Below are 27,758 nucleotides of genomic sequence, written 5' to 3' on the forward strand. Positions count from 1 at the left end.
TTGGCATTTTTTGAAGGCAGCCTGTGAAAAGGTCAGGGCGCACTCATGCTACTGACTCTGAAACCTCTGTGCGACTGACCTAATCACCACTGCACAGCGCGCCGAAGATAATGGAGCTGATGGTGAGAGAGATCGGGGAGTGTTGTCATGGAGACTGGGCCGAGATGCTCACAGAGTAAATGACTTGCATCAAGATGGGCTTTGAAATGGATGTGGTGAAAATGGCTTCATGGTCTGCACCACTGTAATCTGCCACTGCACCACACCCTGCAGCAGTGTGAGAGACTGCAATCAGGAGTAAGCTCACACTGACGGCACACGTGGTGGCACGAGGTCAAAAGTGGATATCTATTAACTGGTTTTCACCTAAAAAAGTAGTACTGTTCAGTCTCAGGTGCTTAATATGCAGCACTTTAGCCAAAGTCTTATGTGTTTAAACATCCTACATGAATCGATTGACTTAACTGATTAAACTGAAGGTGCAGTTGATTGATGGGTGTTATCCAATCATATGATTGTCTCTAGTGCATGGTTTTCTTAAAACTGGTGAAACAGAATGAAACTTGCTACCTGCAGTGTGAAGAGAAAACCACTGGTTGAACTTACCTGTACAGCTTACACTTACAACGGCAAAAACTTCTCACGTGAGACGTCCTTTGTCTGGAAGTTTTTTCAGTACGTCTTTAAGTGTGTAAAATATGAAAGCTTCCTTACACTGATTTAATATAGCCAGCAGGGCATTCTTGAAGGCCTCTTTGGCACGCTCCAACTCCTCTTCATGCTGAGCTTTCTCGCTCATCAGTCGTCTAACATGGCTGTTGGCCGACTGGATCATAGAGTAGAAGTGATTGGCGGTGCGGCGGTTGACTTCGCCTCTGTCGATCCAGGTGAACAGAATGGCTATGGCCTCACTGAACTTATGATCATCTGTGGAAACAAGTTGAAAAAGGTAAGAAAGAGAGGTATGGCAGTACTTTTTTTTCAATACCAACACCAGTGATAGTTTTAAAAATGAACTGGACTGTGCTTATAAAGTGCATTTCAAACCGTACTGATTCAAAATGACTATAAGTCACATTTAAACATCAAGTATATTCATACAGTGCTATATTTTATACACTCTACCTCACATGCTTGGACAATTTGGAATAACAACTTAACCTAACAAGCATTTCTTTGGACTCGGGGAAGAAGCTGAAGTGCCCAAACCAAGGGAAGAACATGGAAACTTCACACAGGACGCCTCCCTCTAACCAGGAGATTCAAATCTTTGCTTGTGAGGCAACTGTGCTCACCAGTGCACCACTGTGCTGCACAAGTGCAGCTTTCACATGATGACAAAATGTTTGTAAGTAAGTAAAAGTAAGTAAAATTTTATTTATATAGCACCTTTCAAGATAAAAATCACAAAGTGCTTCACAGAAGCTAAAACCTAAAAATAAAAATTCAACCAAAAGCAAGTTTAAAAAGATGAGTTTTTAGCTGTTTTTTAAAAGCAACCACGGAGTCCACAGATCTCAGGCTCAAAGGGAGAGAGTTCCACAATCTGGGGGCCACAGTTACAAAAGCTTTGTCGCCTTTTGTTTTCAGCCTCGTGTGTTGGACAGCAAGCAAGCCCTGGTCACATGACCTCAGGCACCTGCTGGGAATGTATGGATGTAAAAGTTCACTTATATATGTTGGTGCTTGTCCATGCAGAGCCCTGAAAGTCAAGGTCAAAACCTTAAAGTGGATTCTGAATTTAACAGGGAGCCAGTGCAGCTGAATCAGCAGGGGTGTGACATGGGAGTACTTGGAGGACTTGGTCAGAAGCTTTGCAGCAGCATTCTGAACAACTTGCAGATGCTCCAAAGAGGCTTTACATAAACAAGTAAACAAAGAATTACAATAATCCAGACGAGATGAAACAAATGCATGAATGACAATTTCTAATTCGGAGCGCGATACAATGGGACTCAGCTTAGTAATGTTTCTCAAGTGATAAAAACAGGAGCGAACCAAAGATTTTACATGAGCATCCAAAGTCAGAGCTGAGTCAATACTAACACCAAGGCTCCTGATAGACGGTTTGACAAATGTAGCAAGTGGACCCAAGTTTTCCATAACACTAGGTACAAAATTTTTAGGAGCACAAAGACTTCAGTCTTCTCCTCATTTAGTTGAAGAAAGTTTCCAGCCATCCAACCTCTAATGGAGTGTATGCACTTATGCAAAATCTGTGGCTTGGAAACATCATGGGGCTTAAAGGAGATATATACCTGAATATCATCTGCATAGCAGTGATACGAAATGTCCTTAAAAGTGCTCAATAAGTGTTGAAGAGGAAGTAAATACAGTAAGAACAATAAAGGCCCCAAAACTGAACCTTGTGGCACACCATAGGCAAGAAAAGTAGAAGAGGAACTGTACTTAGAAGTAGCCACAGAAAAGGATCGTTCATGCAAATAGGATTCAAACCAGTCCAAAGCAGCCCATGATATACCCACCCAGTCTCTCAGCCTATCTAGCAGAATATGATGGTCCACAGTATCAAAGGCGGAGGTCTGTATCTGTATCTTACTGATAACTACTGTTTGTCTTATCTTCTTTAATCAGCTGTTATATGCAAGAAATTGATCTAAATCCCAACTATGACCTCAATGGCAGGGGTCCTTCAAGGTGAATAAAGCTGTGTTGTATAAGTACATTTCTCATTCATTTCCCCCATACATATTCAGTGTAGAGCGGAGTTGTAGCCCTGCACTTCAGATGGACATGCAAGTGTCCTGGAAGAATGAATGGTACAGAACTAAGGTATACTATTTCTTTCCATTGCTTTCAGCATCTTTCATGGTTCCCTGATAATTGCCTTGTTTTTAGATAGCTTGACCTCTGACCTTGAGGGTGAGGTCACAGAGATTTGAACTTGTATGAGATTTTTAGTAGATGCTCCTATGGTATCAATTTGAAACTCCTGCGCCAGTTCATTCTCGAGTTACTGCACTCACAAACTTGGGTGTTCACATCGCCAGCCTGCCTGCCTGCCTACATAATGGGATGCTTCTGTAGTAGATATGTGGGGTAGTCGTGAGGTGCCACTCCTGAAACAAGAGCTGTGTCAAGACTCAGGCTCAACACTTTATCAGTCTCAACACAGACGCTCCAAGCACTTCCCTGTCCTCAATAGTCATATCCAAACTGCTTTTAATTCCTTGATGGCAAAGCCCAACTTGACAGCTCTAGGTGACGGCTGAGGGATATTCTCCTGAAGTCGAGAACTCCGGACCAAAGTCACTTTTGATAGACAGATGTTTTTTTACATTTTAATTTGAGAGAAAAAGCATTACAGCTGCTTTAAAATTTATACATTCACAATACTAAAATCTCTTTGGACTCCAAGTCTCTCCCCCAGCACGCCGTGTCTTGGTACATCACACCAAATGGTGACTGAAGAGTATGATGTGAAAGCCGTTTCATGGGACCTTTAACATTCACTCAGCCTAAATAAACAATGGAGCAGTTACTGGGGACCAAATTCCTCCTCTGGAGGCCTTCACCGTTCATGGGTCTGTGAGCCACGTCACAGCCGCTGAACACAAAATGCATTTTTGATTTTCAACTTTTTCAAGCACAACCTTAAACAGCGCTCGGTCTCAGTCACACAAACTGCGGCGTCTCGGCAGGCTTCCGTTGAGTGCATTCGCTTCCATTTGAATAATAATTGAATGGTGCCACGGAGCCGCGGACGACGGCAGAAGAGAGTGAATTAGAGAGCATTTAATGAGCTCAATACCCAGTGCAACACAACCTGTAAGAAGACACTTTCCCCCACTCTGATAAAGCCCCATTCATACACAGCAGCAGATTACAGTCACATTACAGCGAGCACAATGAAGCGCTGCTGAACAGGGACGAGCGGGGGAATAATGGAAATTTATTTCCCCTGCTGTTTGAGGTGAAGAATGAATTGAAAAGGGTTATTCAGAGAGAAAACATGCTTGTTTATGTTAGGTATTAGAGGATGGATGGGAACACTACACTGAGGCTGAGGTTTGGGTTTTGTAGATAAACTGGAGATTCTGGAGCAAACAGAAGCAACATGCTGCTGGTTTTCCAGAGAGATAGAACAGAGCCACAGATAAATACAGAAAATGGCAGACATAGAAAAGGCAGAAAGGAATCCTGTTTAAAAAGTGCTATTATTTATTCTTAATATAATAAATCCCTGATCACTGTAAAGCTGATTTTGGAAGACAGAGTTTTGATGCTTCATTTGATAACAATGCACTTGCGACTGGACTGCTGCTATGTGTCTTCATATACCAAGTTTGCTTGAAAGGAACTAAATGTGAAAGCTTGTGATTCTTTTTCTTATGGGATTGCTGTTGTCACGCCTTAGTGATAATCTGCTTGCATTTGAACATGGCCTCTTCATGTCTCAGAGACCATCCTTGTCATGTCACAACACTTACATATCACTTCAACAGATTAACTGATAGGATCGTGTTTGTTTGTGATTTACTAAAAGTTTCTAAAAGATCTGATTATTTTCTGTATAATGCTCTATATTTAAATCATTTCTGTTCCATATTTCAGCACCAACTCTAACCTATAAACATCATAAAAAACACAAAAGGCAGTTTGCACAGAGCTCTATCTGGAACTTCTCTCATTCGCTTTGCAAATATACAATGAAAACGTGGATGGATGAACAGATGGATGTAGTGTTAGATGTAAAAAAAAAAACAAAACACCTTGATGGTACAGTCTTTTTTTTAACTTTTTATAATGTGTTAGTCCCCGCAGGGAAATTACTCCCCTGCATTTAACCCATTCACCCAGTGAAGCAGTGGGTAGCCACCAATGCAGCGCCCGGGGAGCAGTGTGTAGAGACGGTACCTTGCTCAGGGGTACCTCAGGGTAGCTGTTCAGTGGAGTCGAAACCCCAACCTTCCGATCACGGGGCAACCACTCTACCTACTGAGCTATCCCTGTCCCATAAAAGTAAAAAAAAAAAAAGTAAAAAAAAGTGTTAGATGTAAAAAAAAAAAAAAACACCTTGATGGTACAGTCTGTTCTGTGAAGAAGAAAACTTCAATGACAGGTCTGACATCTGAGATAGATGTAAAAATGGGTTCAGAACAGCAACTCAAACTTGGATCAATAAAGCAGATTTAGAAAGAACAGATATGTCTGTCTGTACCTTATAACACCGACTATGTGCATCAGTTTGAGTAATTCAAATCATCTGGATCTATTGTTGCACGAAGCAAGGACCATGAGGGCTTTTACCAGTTCCCATGGAAATAAGATATATCTGATTCCCACTGATGGTGGTAATGTGTTTCTCAGCAACACTTTATTGGCACAAAGGTCACAGTACCACATGAGGTGATGTTATTATTTCTTTTTGTGTGGGAGTTATTACAGTCAAGATTTTGACTTTCTTCTCTTTCATGCTTTATTTAAATGATGCGTGCAGTGGATCTGACCGCACATTAAAGACGGGTTTAGGTCGAAACACGGAAAATATAACAATAACACTAGATGCTAATGTTTAGTTTGCCTGCTCAATCTGAGACAACATGAAGGTCATCACAATGCATGAAGGCAATAACAGTAATAAGCAGTGCGCTGGATCTGAATGTGATTAAATTGCACTAAATTGCAAGTGATTCCAGCGCCGCTGTTTTTATAAACAGAGAACATTTACAGCCTTTTACTGTAAATATGCAACACTTTCAATCACTGGAGACAAGAATTAGCCACAGCAGAGTGGAGGCAACACGGAGGAGGTGGAAGAGGAGGAGGAGGAGAGTGACCTTCACAGCAAACACCCCTCATTGCTCACTTCTCACTTATCAAAACCACTGCCAACTCAGTCCCACACTTCATCCTCTCCCATCAATTCTCCTCACGTGCAGAAGGAGCAGGTGGGTGCAGGTTTGCAACAGTACAGAAAGAAAGGGAGTGGTCCATGGTATTAATTCCATTACACAGTAGATAAATGGGGGCTTGAAAAACGTAACTCCTGTAGTAAAACTGGGCTGATTTTAAAAGGGAAGCATAACGAGGACTTTACCTTTCTTTCAAATGTCACCTGAATTATTCATTGTCACGATTCGTTCTTTTATGGAGCACATTTCTACTCAGGTTTAAAACAGCTTGGAAAAAATACTTGGTGTCAAGCATGGGAAACATCTGAGATCAAACCAAGGATTGCTAAATTTTACTCAAACACAACATCTGAACTGCATTCTCACCACATTTTCTGTTAATATAACAATAAATATTATATATACGGATTGGTGCTGCAGCTGCAATGATGCAGACGCTATTCGGTACATTGTGGTGAAGAGAGAGCTGAGTCTGAAAGCGAAGCTCTCAATTTAGTGGTTGATCTACGTCCCTACCCTCACCTATGGCCAAGAGCTGTGGGTAATGACCGGGAGGAGCCCCCGGAGCAGACCCAGGACATGCTGGAGAGATTATCTCTCGGCTGGCCTGGGAATGTCTTGGTGTAGCCCGGAAAAGCTGTAGGAGGTGGCTGGGAAGAGGGGCATCTGGGCTTCTCTGCTTAGGTTGCTGCCCCTGTGACCCGGCCCTGGATAAGCGTGATAAGACGGATGGATGGATGGATGGAAGGATATTATATATATATGGTCAGAAACCCTTCTCATTACATTGTACCACACTGGGTATGCACTCAGTGTGATTCTTCAACACGCAGGGTTTGCCAGTTGAGGAAAGATAACAGAGGAAACTTCAGCATGTGTCAAAGGTTTTTGGATTGTTGCTTTGGTTATTTCTTGTTTTATATAGTAATCTATCTTTCTGTTTGTTGCTGCTAGCTTTACTTCATCTTACCCACAATTTACCTACAGTCACACATTTTTAAACTTGCATTTTACCTTTGTTCTTTGGTGTCACTTTTCCCCCCCAATGACTTAGAAAAAAAAATCAAATTTTGGATGAAAATGGACCTTTTCTCAACATTAGCTACGTGATACAAGTGAAATGCCCACCAACTTCCTGTGAGAGTGGTAAGACCAGGAAAGCACATTTGCATTCATTGTAACCAGGTGTTGTGTACTGTATGTTTAAGCTAGTCCAGTTTTTTTTTTATCAAGTAATGCTAACAGCATGGCTCAATCCAAGTATCTTTGTGTCTGTGATAAATTTGGTGATCATCTGATTTCTACTCCAGTCACCAGCGCACACATAGGCACACACACTTCATCTATGACAGCTGGGAGGATCCTGCGACTTTGAAATGGTCGGCAAAATGAACTGATGGATATCTTATTATACAACTTGGAAAAAAAGACAAATACTGCAGATCACAGGTACTTTAGATCAGCGGTCCCCAACCCCCGGGCCTCGGACCGGTACCGGTCCGTGAGTCGTTTGGTACCGGGCCGCGAGAGTTGAGGCTCAGGTGTGAAATGTATGGTTTTCAGGGTTTTTATCGGTTTTCAGCGTTATTTTGTTATCGTTTTTATCGTTAACTCGGTTTTCCTGGGTCTTTTCATGTGTGTTATGAATAAACCTTCTTTTTTTGGTACCGGTACTAGTTTTATTTTGTTGTATTTATCCGCGACACCTTAAAGGCCGGTCCATGAAAATAATGTCGGGCATAAACCGGTCCGTGGCGCAAAAAAGGTTGGGGACCGCTGCTTTAGATAATGTTAGCATCCAAAGTATGTTTGTTAAACATCAACATCAGTATTTAGCTCCAAGCTTCATATTGTGTTGCTGCTGCCATAAAAAAACAGCTTAGAGTCTGACCATTATAAGAGGTTGTGTTTTTTGCTGTACAAGAAGTCAGAGAAGTCATCTTCTTTCTTCCTTTCCAGAGGAAACACAGGTCCTAAAACGATGTATTTATGACTCGATTAAATCTGTAAACGAATTCCAGAATCCTACAATGGCTTACTTAATAATGCATATCTTACTGGATTATAGCTGCTAGAAGCATGAAAAGAAGAAATAAGCAGGAAGCCACTGAAGTTAATGAGAAAGGTAAAGACACATAAAAAAATCGCAACTGTTTTGTTTTATTTTGCACTGTTGAGAACTCTGGTAAGGCTTTTATTTAGCAGTTCTTGCTCCATCTCAATCGTGTTTGTCTCCTTTATTGTTCACAGTGTTTGTACTGATGACTGAATGCGGAGAGCTCACAGTCTGTGCAGATATCTTTGATAAACACTTGAAAATCTAATAACTAAAATCCCACTTCTCCAGTTGCTTTTATTTCTCTCCCTTTAAAAAAATATCTGATACTCTGTTGTCACAAAACCTATTTCTTATGTCACTCCAGAGCTCTCTGAGAACTGCTGAGTAATAACTGCAGTTTTTACAACAACACACAAAACACTGCTGTAAAACAAGAAATCCCTATACAGGCTGATGCAAACATGGCTTCTTGGACAGTCTTTGAGTGTTTCCTCTGTGTTTGTGCACTGTTTGCCTGCATTATACTGTTGCCATCAAACACAGTTGTTTATCAGTGGCTACAAACGGGGGGATGAAGAATATCAATAATTGTGCAGCTTCCTGGACAATTAATTCATGCATGTTATTGGGTATCACAGCAAGTGACCTAAGCAGGAGATTATACACACACGCACACACACAGCAACAGATGTGTTGCCAATCAAATTAAAAGCGTTGTTATCTGTGACCTACAAATCCGCTTTGAAAAGTCAAACACGGCTTTGGACTAATATATTTACTACAAGGGATTTTATTTACTCTCTGTATCCATGACAACAGCTGCAGATTTTGTTCGTGCTTCTGAAACACATCAGAGACCACCTGACCCAAACCACAAAAACCTTGAACAGATTCGGTCCAACCCTGTCACATTAGTGATCAAGCTCATGGTTGTGCTGGCCTCTGCAGTCTTTGGGTTCCTGCCCTTGCCAGCACACCAAAATTAATTTGGATACAGCCTTTAAAGGAGGAGCAGGGGTTGTTTTTCTGTGTGCATGTGTGTGAGATTTGCCCTTTAGAAGCATCAAGGGTATCAGCTGACTCATCACCTGATATGAGTTAGCAATGAGATCAGTTGATCGCTAGGTTTGTGGCACAGTAAACTTGTCCTATAGTGATGGAAATTACTTTCTCAATGCAAAGCTAACTGACACTTTCTCTGCAAACTCGTTGCCAGTGCTCACCTTTTAGTCTGTCTGCTAACAGTGCTACCTCGTGTTCAGAGTAGTGCACAATCGGAGGGGGAGATGGTGGCCGCAGTCTGTCTTCGTGGATCTTGCGGCGGTGTCTTTCCTCTCTGGCCAGTAACCGCTGTTTACACTCCCACTCATAAAGGTCATCTCTGGCCTGGGCAAAGTCTACATGGATCTTCCCAGAGTCCTTTTTATCAGTGCTGGATCCGATACGCATCCGATACCCTGAAGGGGAGAAGGTGACACCATTATATTTAGGCATTTTCTACAACAGGTAGAGGCATGTCATTAGATTTGATCTGCCAGGCAGAAAATCATTAGGGTGAAACATGAAGATGATGAAGAATTATGAAAAATACAGTTCCTTAAATATCCACCTTAGACTGGGCCTAAAAATAAGCTCTTCTCACCCTCTCTTATCATATCTAGCTTAACAGTAGACGTAGAAACAATCCACAAAATCAATTGTGGTGTCTATACTACTTTTCTTCTTTATGACAACTACCTGAAGGTGAATTTTATATAACTAAGCAATGAAAAATGATAATAAAGCTGAAAGTTATGCATAACAAGAGAGCGGTCAACTTAATAGATAATGATAGCTAGGTGCTACATCATCTTGTTTAGCATGCAGCTGTACTAAAACACACACTAGCAGATCTGCTGTTATGCTGGGTACATTTTATTAAAAACACAATTGTTTTTAGCTAGCATTTCATTAGCCTTTCACTCCAAACTATGGATACACCAAGCAAACCAAGCTACTCAGCCAAAGCTAGCATTAACAGATAACTAGCCAACTACCTTTTTATCCCAATATGGCCCGCTTTGTAAAAATCAAAACAACAACAACAAAAAAAAAACCAAACCAAGACAAACAAATGAAAACAATATCCCAACTGCAAACTTGAGGCATTGTATTTCCCAAGAAAAGTGCTCACCTGACAGGTAAATAGCCTTGTCTACCATGAACTCCTCACTGAAGCGGATGTGGCAGAAGTTCTTCTTGCTCTTTCGGATGGCGGTGATCTCCCCACATTGGTCAAACACTTCCCTGATGATTTCCTCTGTGGCGTTCTCTGGCAAACCCCCCACAAATACTGTCTTACAGCCGGGAGGGCGCTCCCGTGTCGAGGGAGGAGGAAGGTCTGAGGCACAATAAAAGGACCGGTTACATGATTATATGGCCAAATCATCCACAGCTCTCCTGCTACACTGCAGTTTAAAGAGGAAAAGTATTGACTTTTATGTCAAGTTTGAGCAATTAAAAAAAAAAAAAAACACCAAAATTTAAATAATAACATCTAATATTAAAATAGATTCCATCTCACATTTATGCTAATTACCTAAGTTACAGCCTGTAAAGTCTCACCACTAGATATGAGCAGACTGCAGTCAACTGAATTCAGTTTTTTAACCACTTCAAATTCTGCTACATAATTCTAACTATGTTGGCTGCTGTAGGACAAACAACTCTGGTTGCCTTTCATCTGTTGTTTAGTGTAGGCTCTCAGCCTGCTGTTTACCTCAGCTGTCAATACGTGTCAATGCATATTTTTCTGGATACAGTGATACTGAGGTGAGTTGTTGAGGATATCCGAAACTTTTCTGTTGGTAAGCTCTGCTGTTTTTGACAGTGTTAACTGCTGTCAGTCGGCATTAGTGAAACTTTCTTTGAAGTCGAGCTAACGTTATTGGACTTGGACACGTAGCGAATAAACTCTCATATGGTCTGAGAATGTAATCAAACGGTTTATGAGAGGGAAAGCGTCATTTCTTTGGACACTCAAGTGTAACATTAGCTGGCAAAGTGTTATAAACAGCTGTTTTTGTTTAGCCAGCTCATTATTATCATTATATAAAAGATGGAGCTTGAGATGAGGAGGAAGAGAATTCAAAAATGCTTGTTGCATTGCCTCTTTCACGTTTTTGCTTCTTTGTTGAAGGAGACAACTTCTGGACTTTTTTCTATTAAATAAGTATATAAACATTACTGACTGTACCTTTAAGCTAATCAGTTTACTTTTACTAGCCTGATATTGCTGTCTACCTTAACTGCAAAAGTCACACCCCTAAAAGGTTTCAAGTAAAGTTTATCGGTTCTACATTAAAGTACAGTCTTACTAGGGTTCTGAGGGAAGAGAGTGCAGCTCTTGCAGTGGATGATCTCCTTGATGACGGGCATGTCAGGGGGAACGGGTGGAGGGGGGACCAAGCTGATTCCTGCTATCATGGGGTTTATGGGTGCAATGAGTCCCAGCCCAGGGTCGAATCTCTGGATACACAGAGAATCTGCATGACAGAATAACAACAGATTACACAACAAAAAACACAATTTTTCATACTTTCTTTTCCAGTACGTAAAGAATGATATAGTCTGATTTCAGTCATGCTAGCGCCATGTCTCTAGGGATGGTGTGTCTGCTGGTTGGTGAGAGATATAACATCTATCCAATGAATGGAATGATGTAATGTTTTGTAAAGACATTCACGGTGAGCAGAGGTTAAATTCAGTGACTTGTTCTAGCATCATCACAACGTTTACATTTGTCTCTGTGAAAGACACATTTCAGCAACTTTTGTTAGCAATCCTCCCCAGAGGAAATTCTCTGTCACTGTAATTGGCAAATAGCAAAAATATTTTCCTATTTAGACCATCCAAGGTCTAAATAGGAAAATATTGAAAAGTCTAAATGTGTGAAGAAGACACATTTGACTTTATATTATTGTGCTTTATTTTTAAATATCACTGTTATTATTATGAATATATGGGTATTGTGATGCCGCTGTTGTACATTTGCAATGCTTCACTTACACCTCAGTGACTGCCTCACAAGTTGGTCCTGAACTGGAGTTTCCACATGAATAAATTCCCTTTTCAAACGCTCATAGTTACCATCATTGGCACCGCCAAACTATTCAGGGGAATGGTTTATTCAGTACCAAGAGTTGGTATATTTAAGGGCCGTTATTAAACCAGTGGATGGTTTATTTATAGAGAAACAGGGCATATTTATAGAGGAAAGTGAGCTAAATTGGACAATAACCCATTTTTGTGAGAGGAGAAAACAAAAGCATTATTGGGTTATAATTGCACTTTAACATTTTTAAATCCTGTTGAAGAACCAATAAAACTGCTATTGTTGAGGTTTCTGTGTAGGTTCTTAGTTATCCAGGTCATGTGTGACTGTTGCTTTCTTTCCAAGCTCCTTTGACTATTGTTGAATTCATTAGGACTCTGGGACTTAGATGGCTGGAAGGTTGTTACCGTTAAAACCCGATTAGTGGTCATAACAAGAGCTCGTATATACAACATCAACCGCATATGCAGAAGAGAAAAGGAAATTAGTTAAAAAAGAAAAAGGAAGTATAAACGATCACTCCCTAGATAAGAGATAAAAGAAAAACTGGGGACTGGATCCTTGGAAAAGGACAAGAAAATATCATCTCGAGTGTACTAATGGGAAAAGCGCAAGGGAGGAGAGGAGAGAGAGAGGGAAGAAGAAAATCTCTGTTCTCTAGGACAAAGAGAAAGTGAGGAAGAAGGGGGAAGATAAACAGTGAGAGGACAGAGGCGACAGGAGCAATGCTTCAGCTGTCTGGGTGAAAATAGAACAGGCAGGTTGGAGGAGGGCGGAGCAGCATTGCATGTTCCTATCTTCAACACTGCAATAACAAGGGAGCGGGAGGAACAAACCGTCAGCAGAAAATCACCCCCACCACCCCACCGCTGCCCACACAGCCACAACACCACAGAAAATAAAGTGATTCAGATTACAGGCGAGGGAAGCTGTCACACTTGGAAAGGACAAACGTCCCTTACAGAAATTCAATAAAAATAAACGTTTCTTTTTTTCCTGCTTTGTACAGAGGATTGATAGAATGCACCAGTGATTTAGTGCGAAGGCTTTTACTCCTGCCGGTCTGAACATTCAGCACACTGCAAGCCTTCGTTGGAAACAATCAGCAGCTCATAGGAAGCACAGGAAGTGAGGCGCTTCAGTTAGCTTGGGATAAAGAGAAAAATATAAAATTACCAATGGTATTCTCAAACCGCTCACATTTCTTTCCTCATAGGCATTGCAAATCCCTTAAAACAAATGTGCCAAAACCTGTGGTTGCTGAAAAGCATCTCGCTCCCAAGAGATGGATGCCAGGTGACCATACCCAGGTGCTATTTGAGGCTTCACCTCTGCTAGTTGAGAGCTTACCTGTGGTTAATTGCACCCAGCCAAAAGTTATGCTTTTGACAAGTCATTTTCATAAGTTAGGGCAGCAATGAAGCATCTCCATTTTTGTCCTTCCTTACAGTAGCCAACTCATTTGTATGTTAGTCAACACTATTTATTACATATCTGCCTCTTTGCATCTATACCATATATGAAGGCAACTACTTCAGTTTGCAAGTGTTAGCCGATAACTTTACACTCCACCGGCTCGTCACTTCTGCCTCCAAATGACCAAGATGACAGAGGATTGATTAGATGCTAAAATGTTAGATGATATATATTCATCAAATATTTTGTGCCTCTCAGATAAGGTAAGTGATGCTCGTATTCATTTGTTTTAGACTTTTTTTCTTTCCTTTCACAAGTAGATAAAGGTCTTTTGATGAATTTCAATTAAAACATTTTATATAGCACCAAATCACAACAACAGTCAAGATAAGAACCAGGCTCAGAGAGGGGCGCCCGTCTGCCATGACCGGTTGGGGGTGAGGGGAGGAAGACGGGATGAAATACACAGTGTGGAGAGAGGAGCTGTTGTAGGGAGCAAAAAGGAAAGTTTTACACCTAATCTTAAAAGTAGAGAGAGTGTCTGTCTCCCAAATGCAGGTTGAAATATCTTGTTATAGGGCCATCAGCCTGCAGCAGATATTCATGAGGATGGGTGTGTTACATATGGAACTGACAAAGATTTAGACTTTGGAAGGATGAGGACAGTTTTGGAGAGCATTCCAGAAGATGAATACTACTCCTTAGATTTTGTCAGTCCCCACGCTGCTGAGCTCAAGCTGAGATTTGCACAAAGGGAGTGATGTGGCCTGGTGCTTCACATCCTTCAATAAATAATACATTTGATTGATTATTAGATAAACCCTCCACAAGCCTCATAAAAGTATTTCTTGGAGAAAAATGGCCTTTATGCTGGTAATCTTTGGTCAGCACAATGCTAATAATTCCAGACATATACTAATTTGTACTCAGCATTAGATCACACCGAGTGCTGCAGGGTAAAACACATTTTGTTTAGCAAAGAGAAAAATGCTTCATGTACTCTTTATTACACATCTTGAGGCTTATAAAAAGAAAGAAAAAAACACTTGAGAGATAATCCTCCATTAATCTGACCACATAGAGCCAAGATGCATTCAGAGATTCTTCAGGTCTTAGGAAAACTCATTAAAACGGCATCTGCGATACCCTCGACAGGTAAATTACACATCTCCTTGCCACACATTCATCATAATCACAAAAGGCTGGTTTTGTTCATAGCTTTTCCTCCAGGAGCCAAAGTGATTCAAGCCAGGTTCATTTCTCTGGCTGAGAGCTCTGCTGCGACTGCCAGACTCAGAAACAGAGGAAGGAATATAAGGAAGAAACACACACACACACACACACACACACACACACACACACACACACACACACACACACACAAATAAATGAAAAATATTAAAACCTGTGCCTCGAACTAAAAACACAGCTCCTGACAGTAGAAAAACAGTGATCGTGCCTTTAACTGTGCTTATTTAGTACTATACACTGGAACCACTGACAGAAACGCGTAGCATTGACCGTGCTGCGAAACATCTGGCTGTGATTAACATCAAGGTGAGAGCTCATCAGTCACGACACACCCATACAATGAAAAGTGAGCATTTAAATGTATCCTAATTGTAATCTTAACACAAATCACACTGGAGCTCTGACCTACATGGCCTCGTTTTTAGCCCTTAACAAATGGGTCCAGGTTTCACACATGTTTCCAATACTTTACAATATCATAACAAATGACTCTGCATATTAGTTCAAAGTGTTGGTACTTGTAATAAACTTAAATATATATACTTTTTAGATTCTGGACTTTTTTAACTGCATTACATCTGTGCAATAGCTAGGGTTAGCAGGATTAACATTAAAGTTTGCTTCTTATAACACAGAAGGACAGAAGCTGCAGTTAGGAAAGTTTACCTGCTTTATTTTTAGTCTTGGAGATTGGCCTTTGCACCTTTTGCTTAATGTTGCATTGTGACACTGTAGGCGTATAAGGAGACAAGACGACGAGAGGGCATCAGGTTCTTACAGGATTCTGTTTATTTTGTACAGATAACACAAAGTGTGAAATGATGCAGCATCAATGGCCATTGACTTTTGTTTCAGGCATTGCTTCTGTTGATTCTCACTGTAACTGTAACTCAAGTTAAGTCCAAACTAATTTATAAATAATTCTTGGTTTAAGCTGCTCAAATACACAGCAGGAAATTTGGTTCGCCCACCAGCTGCACTGGGCCCAGCAATCTTTAAGTCTTCTCTAAATTCATCAGGTCCACTTATGTGATGTCACAGGCTCCATGTGCTTTGTCCTGCAGTGGTCTTTTTATATAGGGTCAAACAAACAACCTGCAAAAATCCAAACTACTATCAAGAAATCACCAAAGCAGACTGAGAGAACACAGATGAAACATACGCACCAAAGAGAGATAAAAGGGCACAAGATGAACTGAAATGAGGCAGAGATGTGTGGGAAAAAGAACAAAGGGGAGCCACATGAGGAACTAAACTTCACAATAAAACACAAAGTAAACTCAGATCCACACAGACATACTATTTTATTACTTTAAATAAAGTCTCTGAATACTATCAGCACCACTTTAAAAAATTAATAACTGTCTCCTAGAAATGTATGAAAGCAGAAACACATGTTTCTGTGGTATGACCCTTCAAAAGACACATATCTGATCCACTCATCCGTCTTTTTTTTCTGTCCGCCTTTCATTACCTAAACGTTCCCTCCCTCCCTGTAGTTTAACAAGGGAAGAGAGCTGCAGATGTTGCCAGAGGTGTAGTCTCATCACATCATCAGAGTGAAAGAGCATGTCATCATTTTAATATTTCCACTCGGATCCAGAGGAATTTGGTTGCTACGATGCTGTTTGTCCTTCCCTACAACAGCTCCTCTCTCCTCATTGTGGCTTCACTCAGTTAAATCCATGCATTCAATTATTCTGGACTTAACACACACACACAACCAACAACTCAACAAATCTCCCCACATGCTCACATATTAAAGCCCCACAATGCAGCACTTATACAACGACTTAAATGGTAACACACATGCGACCATAAAGCTCAGACAAATCCCCACGTCTCAGAAAGACAATTTCGTAAATAGATCCTGAGGTGAAATTAAGCCCAGAGAAAGAGAAACCGAAGCAGAGCAGCTAGACACAGAACTTAGTGTAGTTTTAGTTGAAATAACAAGTGAGAGCGGTTAGTCTGGAGCACAGCCACACTGTACACCCTGCTGAGGGACACAGAAAGCTCAGTTTTTAGTTGTGGCCTTGCATATATTTCACTGGTTACACTTCGTAGTCCACCAGGCACTTTTTGAGGTATATGGTTTACATATGAAAAAAGAAGAAAAAAAAGAAAGAACAAAACAGCAGTATTTATTATGTCCAGATGTTTCAGTTTATATTGAGACGAATGCTTTTTCCAGCCCTGCCCTCTTTAGCAAAGTGTCACAGTTTGATATATCTGGAAAATTTCTGCCTGCTGATGCAAGAAGCACTCTGTTCTTATAACAACACACAGATTATAAGAAAATGTCCAGCGTTCATAATGATTAATATCTGCTTTGTGGTCCAGGAACGCTCCAAAGATTCACAGGAAGAATCTGTTGGGGGATAATTAATAGGAGAGCAAAGAAAGGCTGCAGAGCAGTGCTGGCTGGTACATTTAGTGTTGGCTGAGAAGTGATAAAAGCAGTCAGGAAGTTACATTTAAGTTTTAGATATGTTACTGAAACAGAAATAAATACAAGTATTTTCCAAAAATTTCTTCAGATTAAATAAAAGCCAAAAATTGTTTTTAAAGCAAGTGAAAGAGAATTTCACAAAGGATGAAATACTAGAAAAACATCCTATCGTTCTGACATGCTCGGTGGGTTTGTTGGGGTAGCAGGTTATTATATGACATCATTCTCAATGTCATTGTGTCCTCATGCTAAATGTATGCATCATTGATTTAGTCAAAACAAAACAAACCAAAAAAAGATAGATGTTTGCACATGTGTTCAGGTCAGGTCCAACTAACTGCTTCATCCAGAATAAATAAATAATAATGACTAAATTCGTTTCAGGTTGCTTTTCTCCCTATCAAGTAACCAGTTCCATCGCTGAACCGCAGGTCTTCCAACAATCCTCACATGGTTCCCATCCCGTGTCCCCCTCTGTAGCCAACTATGGTGCACATTTGTGCACACCCTGTTTTTCTTGTTTTGGACTGATTCACACGGATTCAGTGATATTTCTGAGCCCCAGGTTACAATCAAACACAGGACACACAGGCTTGAATAAAAAAAGTTCAATGATACACCTAGGTTTTTACTTTTACCAAGAAATAAGACGGCAAGGACAGGATGTACTAACAGCTTGTATGAGTGCAAAACTTTCTCTAAGCACAGGAGAACGTGGGATTTACTAAAGAGGTGCAGTAAATGTTTAGTGATGGAAGGGCATGGTCAGTAATTTTGATGTATCCAGAGAACAACTCTCTCAACTCTTTTTGATTTTGCTCATTAATCAAAACATATTGATTCTTTTCCACTGCCTCACATCAACCTGACTTTCATGTTGTTTCCAGTCAGCACCAGATATGCAAAACTCACTTCTCCAATTTTTCTCACTGTTCAGTCTGTTTCTCAGGGCCCAGATAACAGGCTGGTGGAAGTGGTGGGACCATAACATTACCTCGTGTGGTGAGTGATTTTATTTCCATCTGGAGAATTTGAGAGTCTCTTTAGGTAACATTAAGTGGTAATAACTGAAGCAATACAGCCCTTGTACCTTCTACATGAAGACCTGTAATATACATATCCACAGATTTATGGTTGCTGAGAGCTTCTGAAACTGAGACAATCAAATACAAACCAATGCATTCATTGGACAAACAGGGCCTGGATCCAGAAATGATCGAGCAGCATATAAGTTTATTCACCTTACTTAACATCTGTCACATATCCATGATATTTACAGAGTGAATACGACGACTTCTGATATTTCACAGGTGTTTATATAATTACTCTCTTTTTAAAAAATCCACTTAACTCCATCCTCGAGGTTTTCGCACCACGAACGTGCTGCTAGTTAACAGGCCACCTGTTGTTTTTTTCTCACATAAGAGGTGATAGGGTTAAAACACTGAGCTGCACTGCTAAAATTCTGCTAAAATGAGAACATGCTTCCTTATTTCCATGATTGTACTTGAAGTAATTGTTTTGAATGAATGAGACAAATGAGCCAAGAACTTTTAATTATTGGTAATCTAAACAGTTCAGAAAATGTTGTGAACCTGGGTGTCAGAACAGAATCAATCACCAGTGTGACAAAAAAATTCATTGGTGAAACCTTAGTAACACAAGTTGGACAATGTAGAGTGGAAGTCTGTAGGGTAAGGATATGATTCTGAATAAACAGAACCAGCCCTTTAAAATATTCCTAAATCAACCTTCATATCCATCCTTGGGATCAGCTTGGGATATATATATATATATATGATGATGATGGGCTGGATAAAGGGTAATAAAGATGATGATAATTGCTAGGGTGTAATCCTTTCATTGATCCTTAAGTCAAATAAAAAGTTTGCATACAACAAAAATATTCAATATAATTAACCATCGATGGTTTCCAGTGAAATAAATTTTGTAAAGTTGAGAGTAGAAGGTACCTGAAACCAGCTGCTGCCCGCTGATGCCCATGGGCATGATGCCCAGGTTGTTCATGGCCGTGGCCCAGGCTCCATGATCAGCGACAGGAACACTAATGTGGTTCTGCTCAGCACCCAGGTTGCCTACACCATCAGCTGCTGTAGCAGAGACAAGCAAAACACATTGAATGCAATACAGGATGAAACTGCATTAAATGAGAAGGTAATATTTTCTGAGAAAGGGTTTTAAAAAGTGTGGGGACGGCTCGTATTACAAAATTCGATATTGCTTTTCAATAAGCTACCAGTGTGACTGTGTCTTGTACAGAAAGCGATGTATTAAGCCAAGCTCACAAGTGTTTTATAACGAGTCTTTCAGAATCAGCCGACACACTTTTAGCTGCAGGAGTTTCTGAAGGCTCCTGTGATAAATTCTGCTGCAGAAAATAGATCCATTCACGATAACAAAAGGAGACTGCAGAGCACAACCGGGGACAAAATATGTCAAACAGCCGAGTATTGCTGTCACAGAAGATGAACTCAGAAATGGTCAGAGAAAGTTATTTTGATACTTTCAATCCCCTGTAACTGACAGATCAGGCATACAAATGTGGAGAAAAGGCTTCAACAAGGAGGACTGTCTTCCACGTGGATTTATGCTATCTCTGGGAAACTTTCCCAACAGAATCCTGGCAAAGTTTTTCCTCTCCTTTCTTGCAAAAAAAGGAAAAAACACACACACAGAAGAAAAACATGGCCTAACAAAGTTGGCCTATCTTCAGAAAGTACAGTAAATTCAATATGTACCACTGGCCATAGCAGGGGGTCTTTTCTCTCCACTCTCTGCAGTCCTGTCATCAGATCTTTCCTCCGGCTGACGGTAAGATGGAGGGATGGATTATTAGCTGGGAGAACACAGGGGCCCATCCACTCCAAGCCACAGTCACAGTCCACCTCTGGAATACAAAAAAAAAGGAAGTTAAGGACTTTGAAACATGGCAAAGTCCAAAAAAAATCCTTGAGACTGGAAATGAATCACTAAGCCAGAAGTTGATGCAAGAGCAGAGAAATCTTTAGGCAATTAGGAAGAAATGCTCCAATCCCAGCTGACTTTCTACCAAGAAAAGAAGCTTAAAGCACACACACACGTACACACACATATACTGACACTTAAGCAGCAGTTTCTAATCTTAGAAAACACACAGAACTGCGATATGAACTCCTCTCTCGCTGGTTAATACGCACACAGACACACACTTTATGTGTGTTGTTAGTGGGCCGGCATCTCGCTCATTAACAGTTTCCCACCCCTGCGCTGAGCCGAGCTGTCGACGCCACACGGAGAACATCAGAGGAACAAACTGACAGCGCTCGGTGACGCTGAACAAATCCCACATTTCTGTGTGACAGGCCGGTTTTTCAGCTGCATCCATACCAATTACAAGCAGGAATCATGCAAAGCAACAACAGCACCATTGTTCCTGTGTCTTGACACCCACTGTGACCGTTTCTATAATTATGCTTTTCTTATTCAGTATAAATTTCAGTCAACCCACCACTTTGGTCCACATTGAGCTATATCAACAACTATAAGCCAGGATGCAGTGAGGTTTTGTGCAGACATAATCCAAAGACGATGTGTTGCAGTTTACATTTTCCCCCTTTGCTGCATTTACTGCATAACGTATATGTATAGAATTTAAAGTTTTAGCTCTTGGTTGAAATGTTTGGGTTTTGAACGGTAAATGGATTCTTACATAGTGCTTTTCTACTCTGCTGGAGTACTCAATACACTTTATACAACTTGCATCACTCACGTCAGCATTTTTCTATGCTTAAGTGCTTTCAATATAACATTCACTCTATGACAGAAGCATCAAAGACCAAGTTGGAGTTAGTATTTTGCCAAAGACTGGAGCAGCCAAGGATCAAACCATAAACTCTCCAATTAGCAGATGACCTGCTCTACAGCCACCCCAAGCTTACAGTACCTGGTGTTCCCAGGCGGTCTCCCATCCAAATACTAAGCGGGACTGACCCTCCTTAGCTTCTGAGATCAGACGGGATGGGTGTGCTCAGGGTGGTACAGCTATAAGCTGTGTTTTTAATGTGTATCAATGCATTTTGCCTCTGCTTATGGCACTCTATTGATTCATGTAACCTAATTATTCTGCCATTTAAATAGAACACTCAAGAAAATTACATTTTGATCTCGAAGGACCAGCCAGCTATTTTCTTTACTAATTTACTATGCTATGGGTCACTGATGGCTGGAGACCCCAGTATGCACTGCCACTGAGGAAGGGAAGGTTAGCAAGCAATGCTAACTAGCCTCCACTGGTCCAATTAGTGTCACAGGGGAAGTGCGGAGCAACATTTTGGTTCTTGGTAATTTGACTCATTATTGGGGATGTCATTTTATCTGGACAAACAGAAAAAGAAACAGAAAGCAAATAAACTACATTTAAATTTATAAAGGGAAAGACTTTAAAACAAGTTTGCTTTTTTTCTTGTCAGTGTTAAGGTAAACCAGAGATAATTCAGATAGACCTAACCTTCAGATCTGAAAAGTCAAGTAGGAAGTGCCTTAAACAACCAGGAAGTAGTTTTGAAATTATATATTTGTATGACTTCATTGTTCAATGATTAATGACATTAGAAAACAAATTTGTAAAGAGTTTAGAGTTTCAGTTGATATTTTAAAGTCTTCCTGAACACACCATGGCATTCATTTAGTAAATTCAAGATCCATTTAGAGTAAAATAGATTCTAAAGCAGGATGCACTTTATGCCATTGCTTCATCACTGACTAGTCGACTTTCAGCCAGATCAACTCCTTGCTTACGTCCAGTTTCAACATATAAAGATGGCAATGGACAAAATGCCAAATGTAAGGAAACTTCCAAATGGGCTACTTCCATCTTTTATTTACATTTTGTGTTTTTGTGTACAACAGCAACCAGAGTTAGTGGCACTCCAGTGGCATATTAGATGTGCTTTAATGAGGTCTGACTCTGCTGAGGCTCATCTTTGGTGGGTTAATTAATGACCTATATGTTGGTGCTGGCATGTTTCCATCTGTCAGAACAGCAGAAAGATTTCCATTTCCTCGGTTTTTCACATTTTACACTGAGCTGGTGTTTAAATTATTAGAGCAGCAGTCAATAGAGGGAAAAGAAGGTCCTTCTGGCTGTAATTATTACTGACACATGTGAAAAATGACCCACATGTGCTTTGGACTCATTAAGCAGGTAATGTTTAAATCACCCAACAACAAGAATGATGGTTTCTATAAATATGTTGAAAAAAAGGGTATGTGTCTTTAGAGGACTATAAAAGGTCGTCCTATCTCGAAGCTGCATTTGTCAGGAGTAGACTGTATCTTTGATGTAGGATTCAAAGTGTTTGACATGCTGAACACGTTGCCCTCACTCTCTCTGTCAGCCCACTCTGCTCTGCAGTAATCACCATTATTCACATCTGACACCAGGAAACCAGCTGAGCCCCGCAACACATCCTGCTTTAATTGAGACACAATCATATCGATGACTTTTCATTAATGACCGCACACTACGACGTGCGGTTTAGGGAGGCTGAAAGTTAAATTCCAAAATGTACACTTTTCTCACTGCAGTCATAAATCTTAATTATAAATGTGATGATTGGACAATATTTGCAGTTTCAGTGAAAATGTTTGCCTTTGCTGAAGGCCTCATCAGAACAGATTGGTTTTGTTTGTGTCACTGGCACAGTCTCAGCACTGAGGAGGCAGCCAATCAAATACCGCCGCACTGAAGATTTACATGTGTAGAGCATATAGGACACGTGTTTAAAGTAAATGAAGATGGATGATTCTCACATATCAGAGCACAAAGATGCACAGTCATTTCCAAAGAGACAAACCTTTAACCTAGACCCCGAACTGATCCCTGAAACCACATCTTAACCTTGAAAGAGCCTGATAAAGGAATGAGGACCTGAGAAAAATGTCCTCACAAAGACAGGCAAACCTAAGCACACACACATCCTGCAGGCAGAATTAGGTCCCCGGCGATACGGCGGGGGGATTGTGGATGAAGCAAAGGCTTTTGACAGGCTGAGGAGGCTGCTTCGCTGCAGCATCACAGGAAGTTCACAAGTTTAAGAATGATTTATCTTGCATAAAAAAGGCACTTAGCACAATAGCAGTTTGGCTCCGAAGACGGCCTTGTCTCCAGCACCACCAGCAGACTGCGTCACTGTATAACAGACTCTTGTAATGTGATACTGCACTGCTTATGCTACACAGTTTGTCACAAATTAGACTTACATGTGTTTAAATGCTGCATATAATTTATGAAGCCAACAGAAGTTACGTTTAAACGTGTCAATAAAAGTCAATAAAATTTCAAATCACACAAAAGAATAGTAACGACATCCACAAGGTTGACTGACACAACACTGTGTGTGATATTAACAATCTCCAGATCCTAATGACTTTGGTTTGCTGCTCAGCAGGTAGTTCACAATCGCTTTTATAGCTTTTTCTCTGAAAGAGATGCAATGGTAGCAGTGAAAATGAGCCAAATCAGTAAAGTTGTGGATTGGATTGGATCCAGATCTCAAGCTTACCTGAATAAAACTATTTTTTTGTTCCAGAGAGGCTTGAAAAGTGGGGATGAAGGAAAACACATTTACAGTTATGGCAAAAAGAAACTCTGTTCCTTAGCAGGTTTTAAATTATGAAAAATACAGCCTCAGATGAACAACAATATGTGACACATCAAAATTAAGCTAAAGTACAGAAGCAGTCTATGAAAAAGTATTAAGCACTCTATAAAAGCAGGGGTTTGCTGGTCTGGAGTTCAGGTTTTTTCAACACAATCGTATGTAGGAGATACAAAGCAAAGACTTAAAGAGAAAAACTTTGCTGCCAATCAGTCTGAGAAGAGTTATAAGGCTAATTCCAAACAATTTGAAGTCCATCATTTAAAGTTGTTGACAAGTGGAAGTTATATAAGACCAATCTTCCAAGCAAATTCAACCCAAGAACTACACATCAGGCTCTACAGGTCTCAGTTAGCAAGTTAAATGTTAAAGTTGTAACTTTTTAAAAAAGTTTTATACAATTAAAAAAGACTGAACAAGCATGATTTGTTTGGAAGAACAGACATGACCAAAGTGGCCAGATGTTTGGCCGTAATGCACAGCACCACGTTTGGCAAAAACCAAAGTCAGCATCTCAGCACAAACATTTCATACACATTGTCAAGCTTTAGGTTTGTTTTGCAGCTACAGGACATCTGTACCTTGCAGTCAAAAAGTCACCCATGTACTCCTCTGTATAACAAATTATTCTAAAGTCAAATGTAAGACTGTCTGTCTGACAGATACAGCTTGGCCAAACAGGACAATGATCTGAAGCTCAACAACACCCAACAAAAATATTCTAGTAGGACTATAAGAGGGTTGCACATAAACAAATGCTTACAAACCTCAATGAACTGAATCAACACTGTTGAGAAGAGTGGGCCAAAATTCCTCTGCAATAATGTGAGAAACTGATCGAATTAGAAAACAAGCACTTCAAGCAACTTGAAGTTACTCCTAAAAGTGTTTCTGCAAGCTGTTGAATTACATTGTTTACTCGGTTTTAGTACTTCCTTTTTAGCATGCCTGTACATACTAACATCATCAGATATTGTCTTTGAATGAATACCATTCCAATGTAACATGGTCTTCTACAGAGAGAGTTGCCCTATGTTTCCTATCTTCTAAAAATATACAGTTTTATAAGGCTTAGTTGTCATTGGTTATTTTACATTTAAGCCAGGGCAGTCATTGTCTGCTGAAAGCATTTTTACATTGTTGCTTTATTCAGAAAGGCATTTAATTTTTTGCAGTCTCAATGTTGACATATCAGGAGAGATTACGGCATGTATAGTTGGTTAGAGTTACAATGAAAAGGGCAGTGTTGGGAAGGTTACTTTTAAAATGTATTCCATTACAGATTACAGAATACATGCCCTAAAATGTATTGTGGCGAGCTCAGACAAGGAGGAGACGGAAGTATCGTTTGGTCTTGCTTCCCGTGAGCTAGCCAAGGAACACAGCCGTTTATTGACATCTGCAGAAGAACAATGCCGCTAGCTAACTGCTCAGCACGGCAACAGCACAGCAACAACAACACACAGGGCGCCCTCTGACCCCGGAAGGACACACTGTCGCAGCCAGAGGGCGTCACCCGCCACCATGGCAACATAAACAAAACACAACTGTACAAACAGAACCCCGAACAGCCCTGACCCGCTACAGTATTCTGTAATGTATTCCGTTACGTTACTCGATGAGAGTAACGTATTCTGAATACTTTGGATTACTTAATATGTTATCATGCTTTTTACAACTACGTGAATCCACTATTGCTGTGATTTATTACTGTTACTGAAGGTCCGCGGCTCCGAACCCGTAGTAAAGGGACCTCTGACTAATATGGCGGGTTCTGTGTCGGGCTCGTAGCCGAAAAACAGCTTTACTTTGTTGTCTGGGTCAACTTTGCTTGCAAGAGACAAAGAGGCGTTGAAAGGCTGCTCCAACGGAACTTATTGTTTCGGAGGAAAACGCGAACACAGTGTACAGTCAAGTCTTAATAGCTTACTTACAACTGGGCTCGTCAGGCACTCTTCTTGGCTGCAGTGGTTATTATTATATTTACATGCTTCCAGCTCCCGTTTCTGCTCGATGGCAACTTGTACTTTTCCACTCGCCTTTTTCTCCCTCCTCGCGTTCACGGACACATCTCCCTGCAGCACGGACTACACTGCCCATGATGCTACATTCTTTAGTTTAGAGCTATGCCTGTAGCATTCTCCCTATTAGCTTAGCACAACAACAACAACAAAAAATGCGCTCTCTCACCCAGGAAACACGCAGAGAGAGAGCGTCTCCTGTAACCATGGCAACCGTAACGCTGCCGCCTGGAACAACAGAACGTAGCTGTCAAACAAAACCCAAACAGTCCTGACCCGCCACAATATGAAACAGGAAAATACCGCAGTGTAATCCATTTATTTCAACAAAGTAACTGTATTCTAAATACCACCTTTTTAAACGGTGACTGTAACGGAATACAGTTACTCATATTTTATATTTTAAATACATAACGGCGGTACATGTATTCCGTTACTAACCAACACTGGAAAAGGGAAACAAATATATATGTATTTTACAAACAGCAGCTTACAGTGAAGACAGTGCAAGACTCAACAACACCGTCTGTTCAATAATGATGCAAACTTTACCACATGTATTGCACAAAGTTCTCAGAATACTTTAAGCAATAGTCATTGCTGCAATCTATTTGAAAAAAAACCAACAAAAAAAAAACCACATGGTGATATCAGTATCTGCCAACCGACATATTGCAGATGAGCTCTACCAAAACACTGATTACAGCTTCACCAGTAAAAGAATTACAACATACAAGCTTACCTAACAATAGCTAATCATAGTAATCAAGAATGAATATTAGGAGATGTGCTGAGTCGCTGATATAAAAAGTTGAGGTGGCTTTAAAGGAGTTTCTGAGTTTGCATGAGCAAGATGGTGGCAGTGATGCAAAGACATCTGTTTGATGGAGAGCTTCTGTAAAGAAATGGCCTGTATTTGTATAGCGCTTTACTAGTCCCTAAGGACCCCAAAGCGCTTTACACAACCAGTCATCCACCCATTCATACACACATTCACACTGGTGATGGCAAGCTACATCGTAGCCACAGCCACCCTGGGGCGCACTGACAGAGGCGAGGCTGCCGGACACTGGCGCCACCGGGCCCTCTGACCACCACCAGTAGGCAACGGGTGAAGTGTCTTGCCCAAGGACACAACAACCGAGACTGTCCAAGCTGACAAAGAGGCAGTCAGAGCTGCTATCATCTCCTTCTCTCTGCTTTCTCTGAGCAGCACAACACTTTAACACTAACACACAGACACACGCACACAAACAAACAAACACAAACACACTCTTTATCCAGGTAAGAATCACATGTTTAATGGGCCACAGCAGGCAGTTACTTGAAATCTACACTGAAGCAAACACCTCCAGCCATGTACCGTCTACAGCAACTGTCTCTTTTTTCAGCTGCTTGCTCGTTTGTCTCGACCTGCTTTGGCTAATCTGTCTAATTTTCTGTGTGCTGAATGCGAGCATGTGTCTGTTTGGAGATGTAATGTACCATCACAGCCTTGAAAACTACCTCATGTTTGATATGTTTTCTCAGGTGCCTGAAGGCTCAAGTGTTCTTTTTTTCTCTCTCACCAATAAATGGATGAAGTACTTAAAGTAATCTTATTCTGTACATGCCTCTAAGCCCTAAACAGTCTATTTTAAGTTTGTTATGGCTGCAGACATCATTTTCAGTTGAACAGCTAGACTGTATATCTATTATACAGCAATATGTTTGTGCTACAGTATTCTCAAAGGGTGACTGCTAGTGAGTTAAAGCACATATGTTACAAGAAAAGATTCAGACAAAACCAGCTCTACCACTCGAGTACAGTGAATAATACCAACTAATATCAATTCAAGTCAATTACATTTCATCTGTATATCACAACGGCTATGATCTGAAGACACTTTGATGTTGCTAGCTTGCTAGCAAGTTAGCATTTAGCTAAGCAG

The 27,758-nt window shown here is 40.6% G+C and overlaps 1 protein-coding gene across 4 annotated transcripts in view; it reads right to left on the reverse strand.

Moving 5' to 3' along the window:
• The window catches only part of enox1 (ecto-NOX disulfide-thiol exchanger 1), a 126,599-nt gene that overhangs the window by 25,991 nt on the left and 72,850 nt on the right, over positions 1-27,758 (reverse strand). For 2 of the 4 annotated variants that reach the window (XM_005943437.3, XM_042228957.1), the window contains exons 3-8: positions 19,907-20,055; positions 19,121-19,258; positions 11,292-11,459; positions 10,109-10,315; positions 9,159-9,392; positions 715-927 (exon numbers count right to left, since the gene is read on the reverse strand). In XM_005943437.3, coding sequence (XP_005943499.1) covers positions 715-927; positions 9,159-9,392; positions 10,109-10,315; positions 11,292-11,459; positions 19,121-19,258; positions 19,907-19,916 — 970 coding nt within the window. In that variant the 5' untranslated portion in view covers positions 19,917-20,055. Of the gene's footprint in view, positions 1-714; positions 928-9,158; positions 9,393-10,108; positions 10,316-11,291; positions 11,460-19,120; positions 19,259-19,906; positions 20,056-25,740; positions 25,922-27,758 lie in introns of those variants that run through there. The other 2 variants (XM_005943436.3, XM_042228958.1) reach the window with 2 other exon arrangements.

This window comes from Haplochromis burtoni, unplaced genomic scaffold (assembly GCF_018398535.1).
Source record: "Haplochromis burtoni strain Fernald_Lab_line unplaced genomic scaffold, NCSU_Asbu1 Contig_370, whole genome shotgun sequence".
NCBI classification, from domain to species: domain Eukaryota; kingdom Metazoa; phylum Chordata; class Actinopteri; order Cichliformes; family Cichlidae; genus Haplochromis; species Haplochromis burtoni.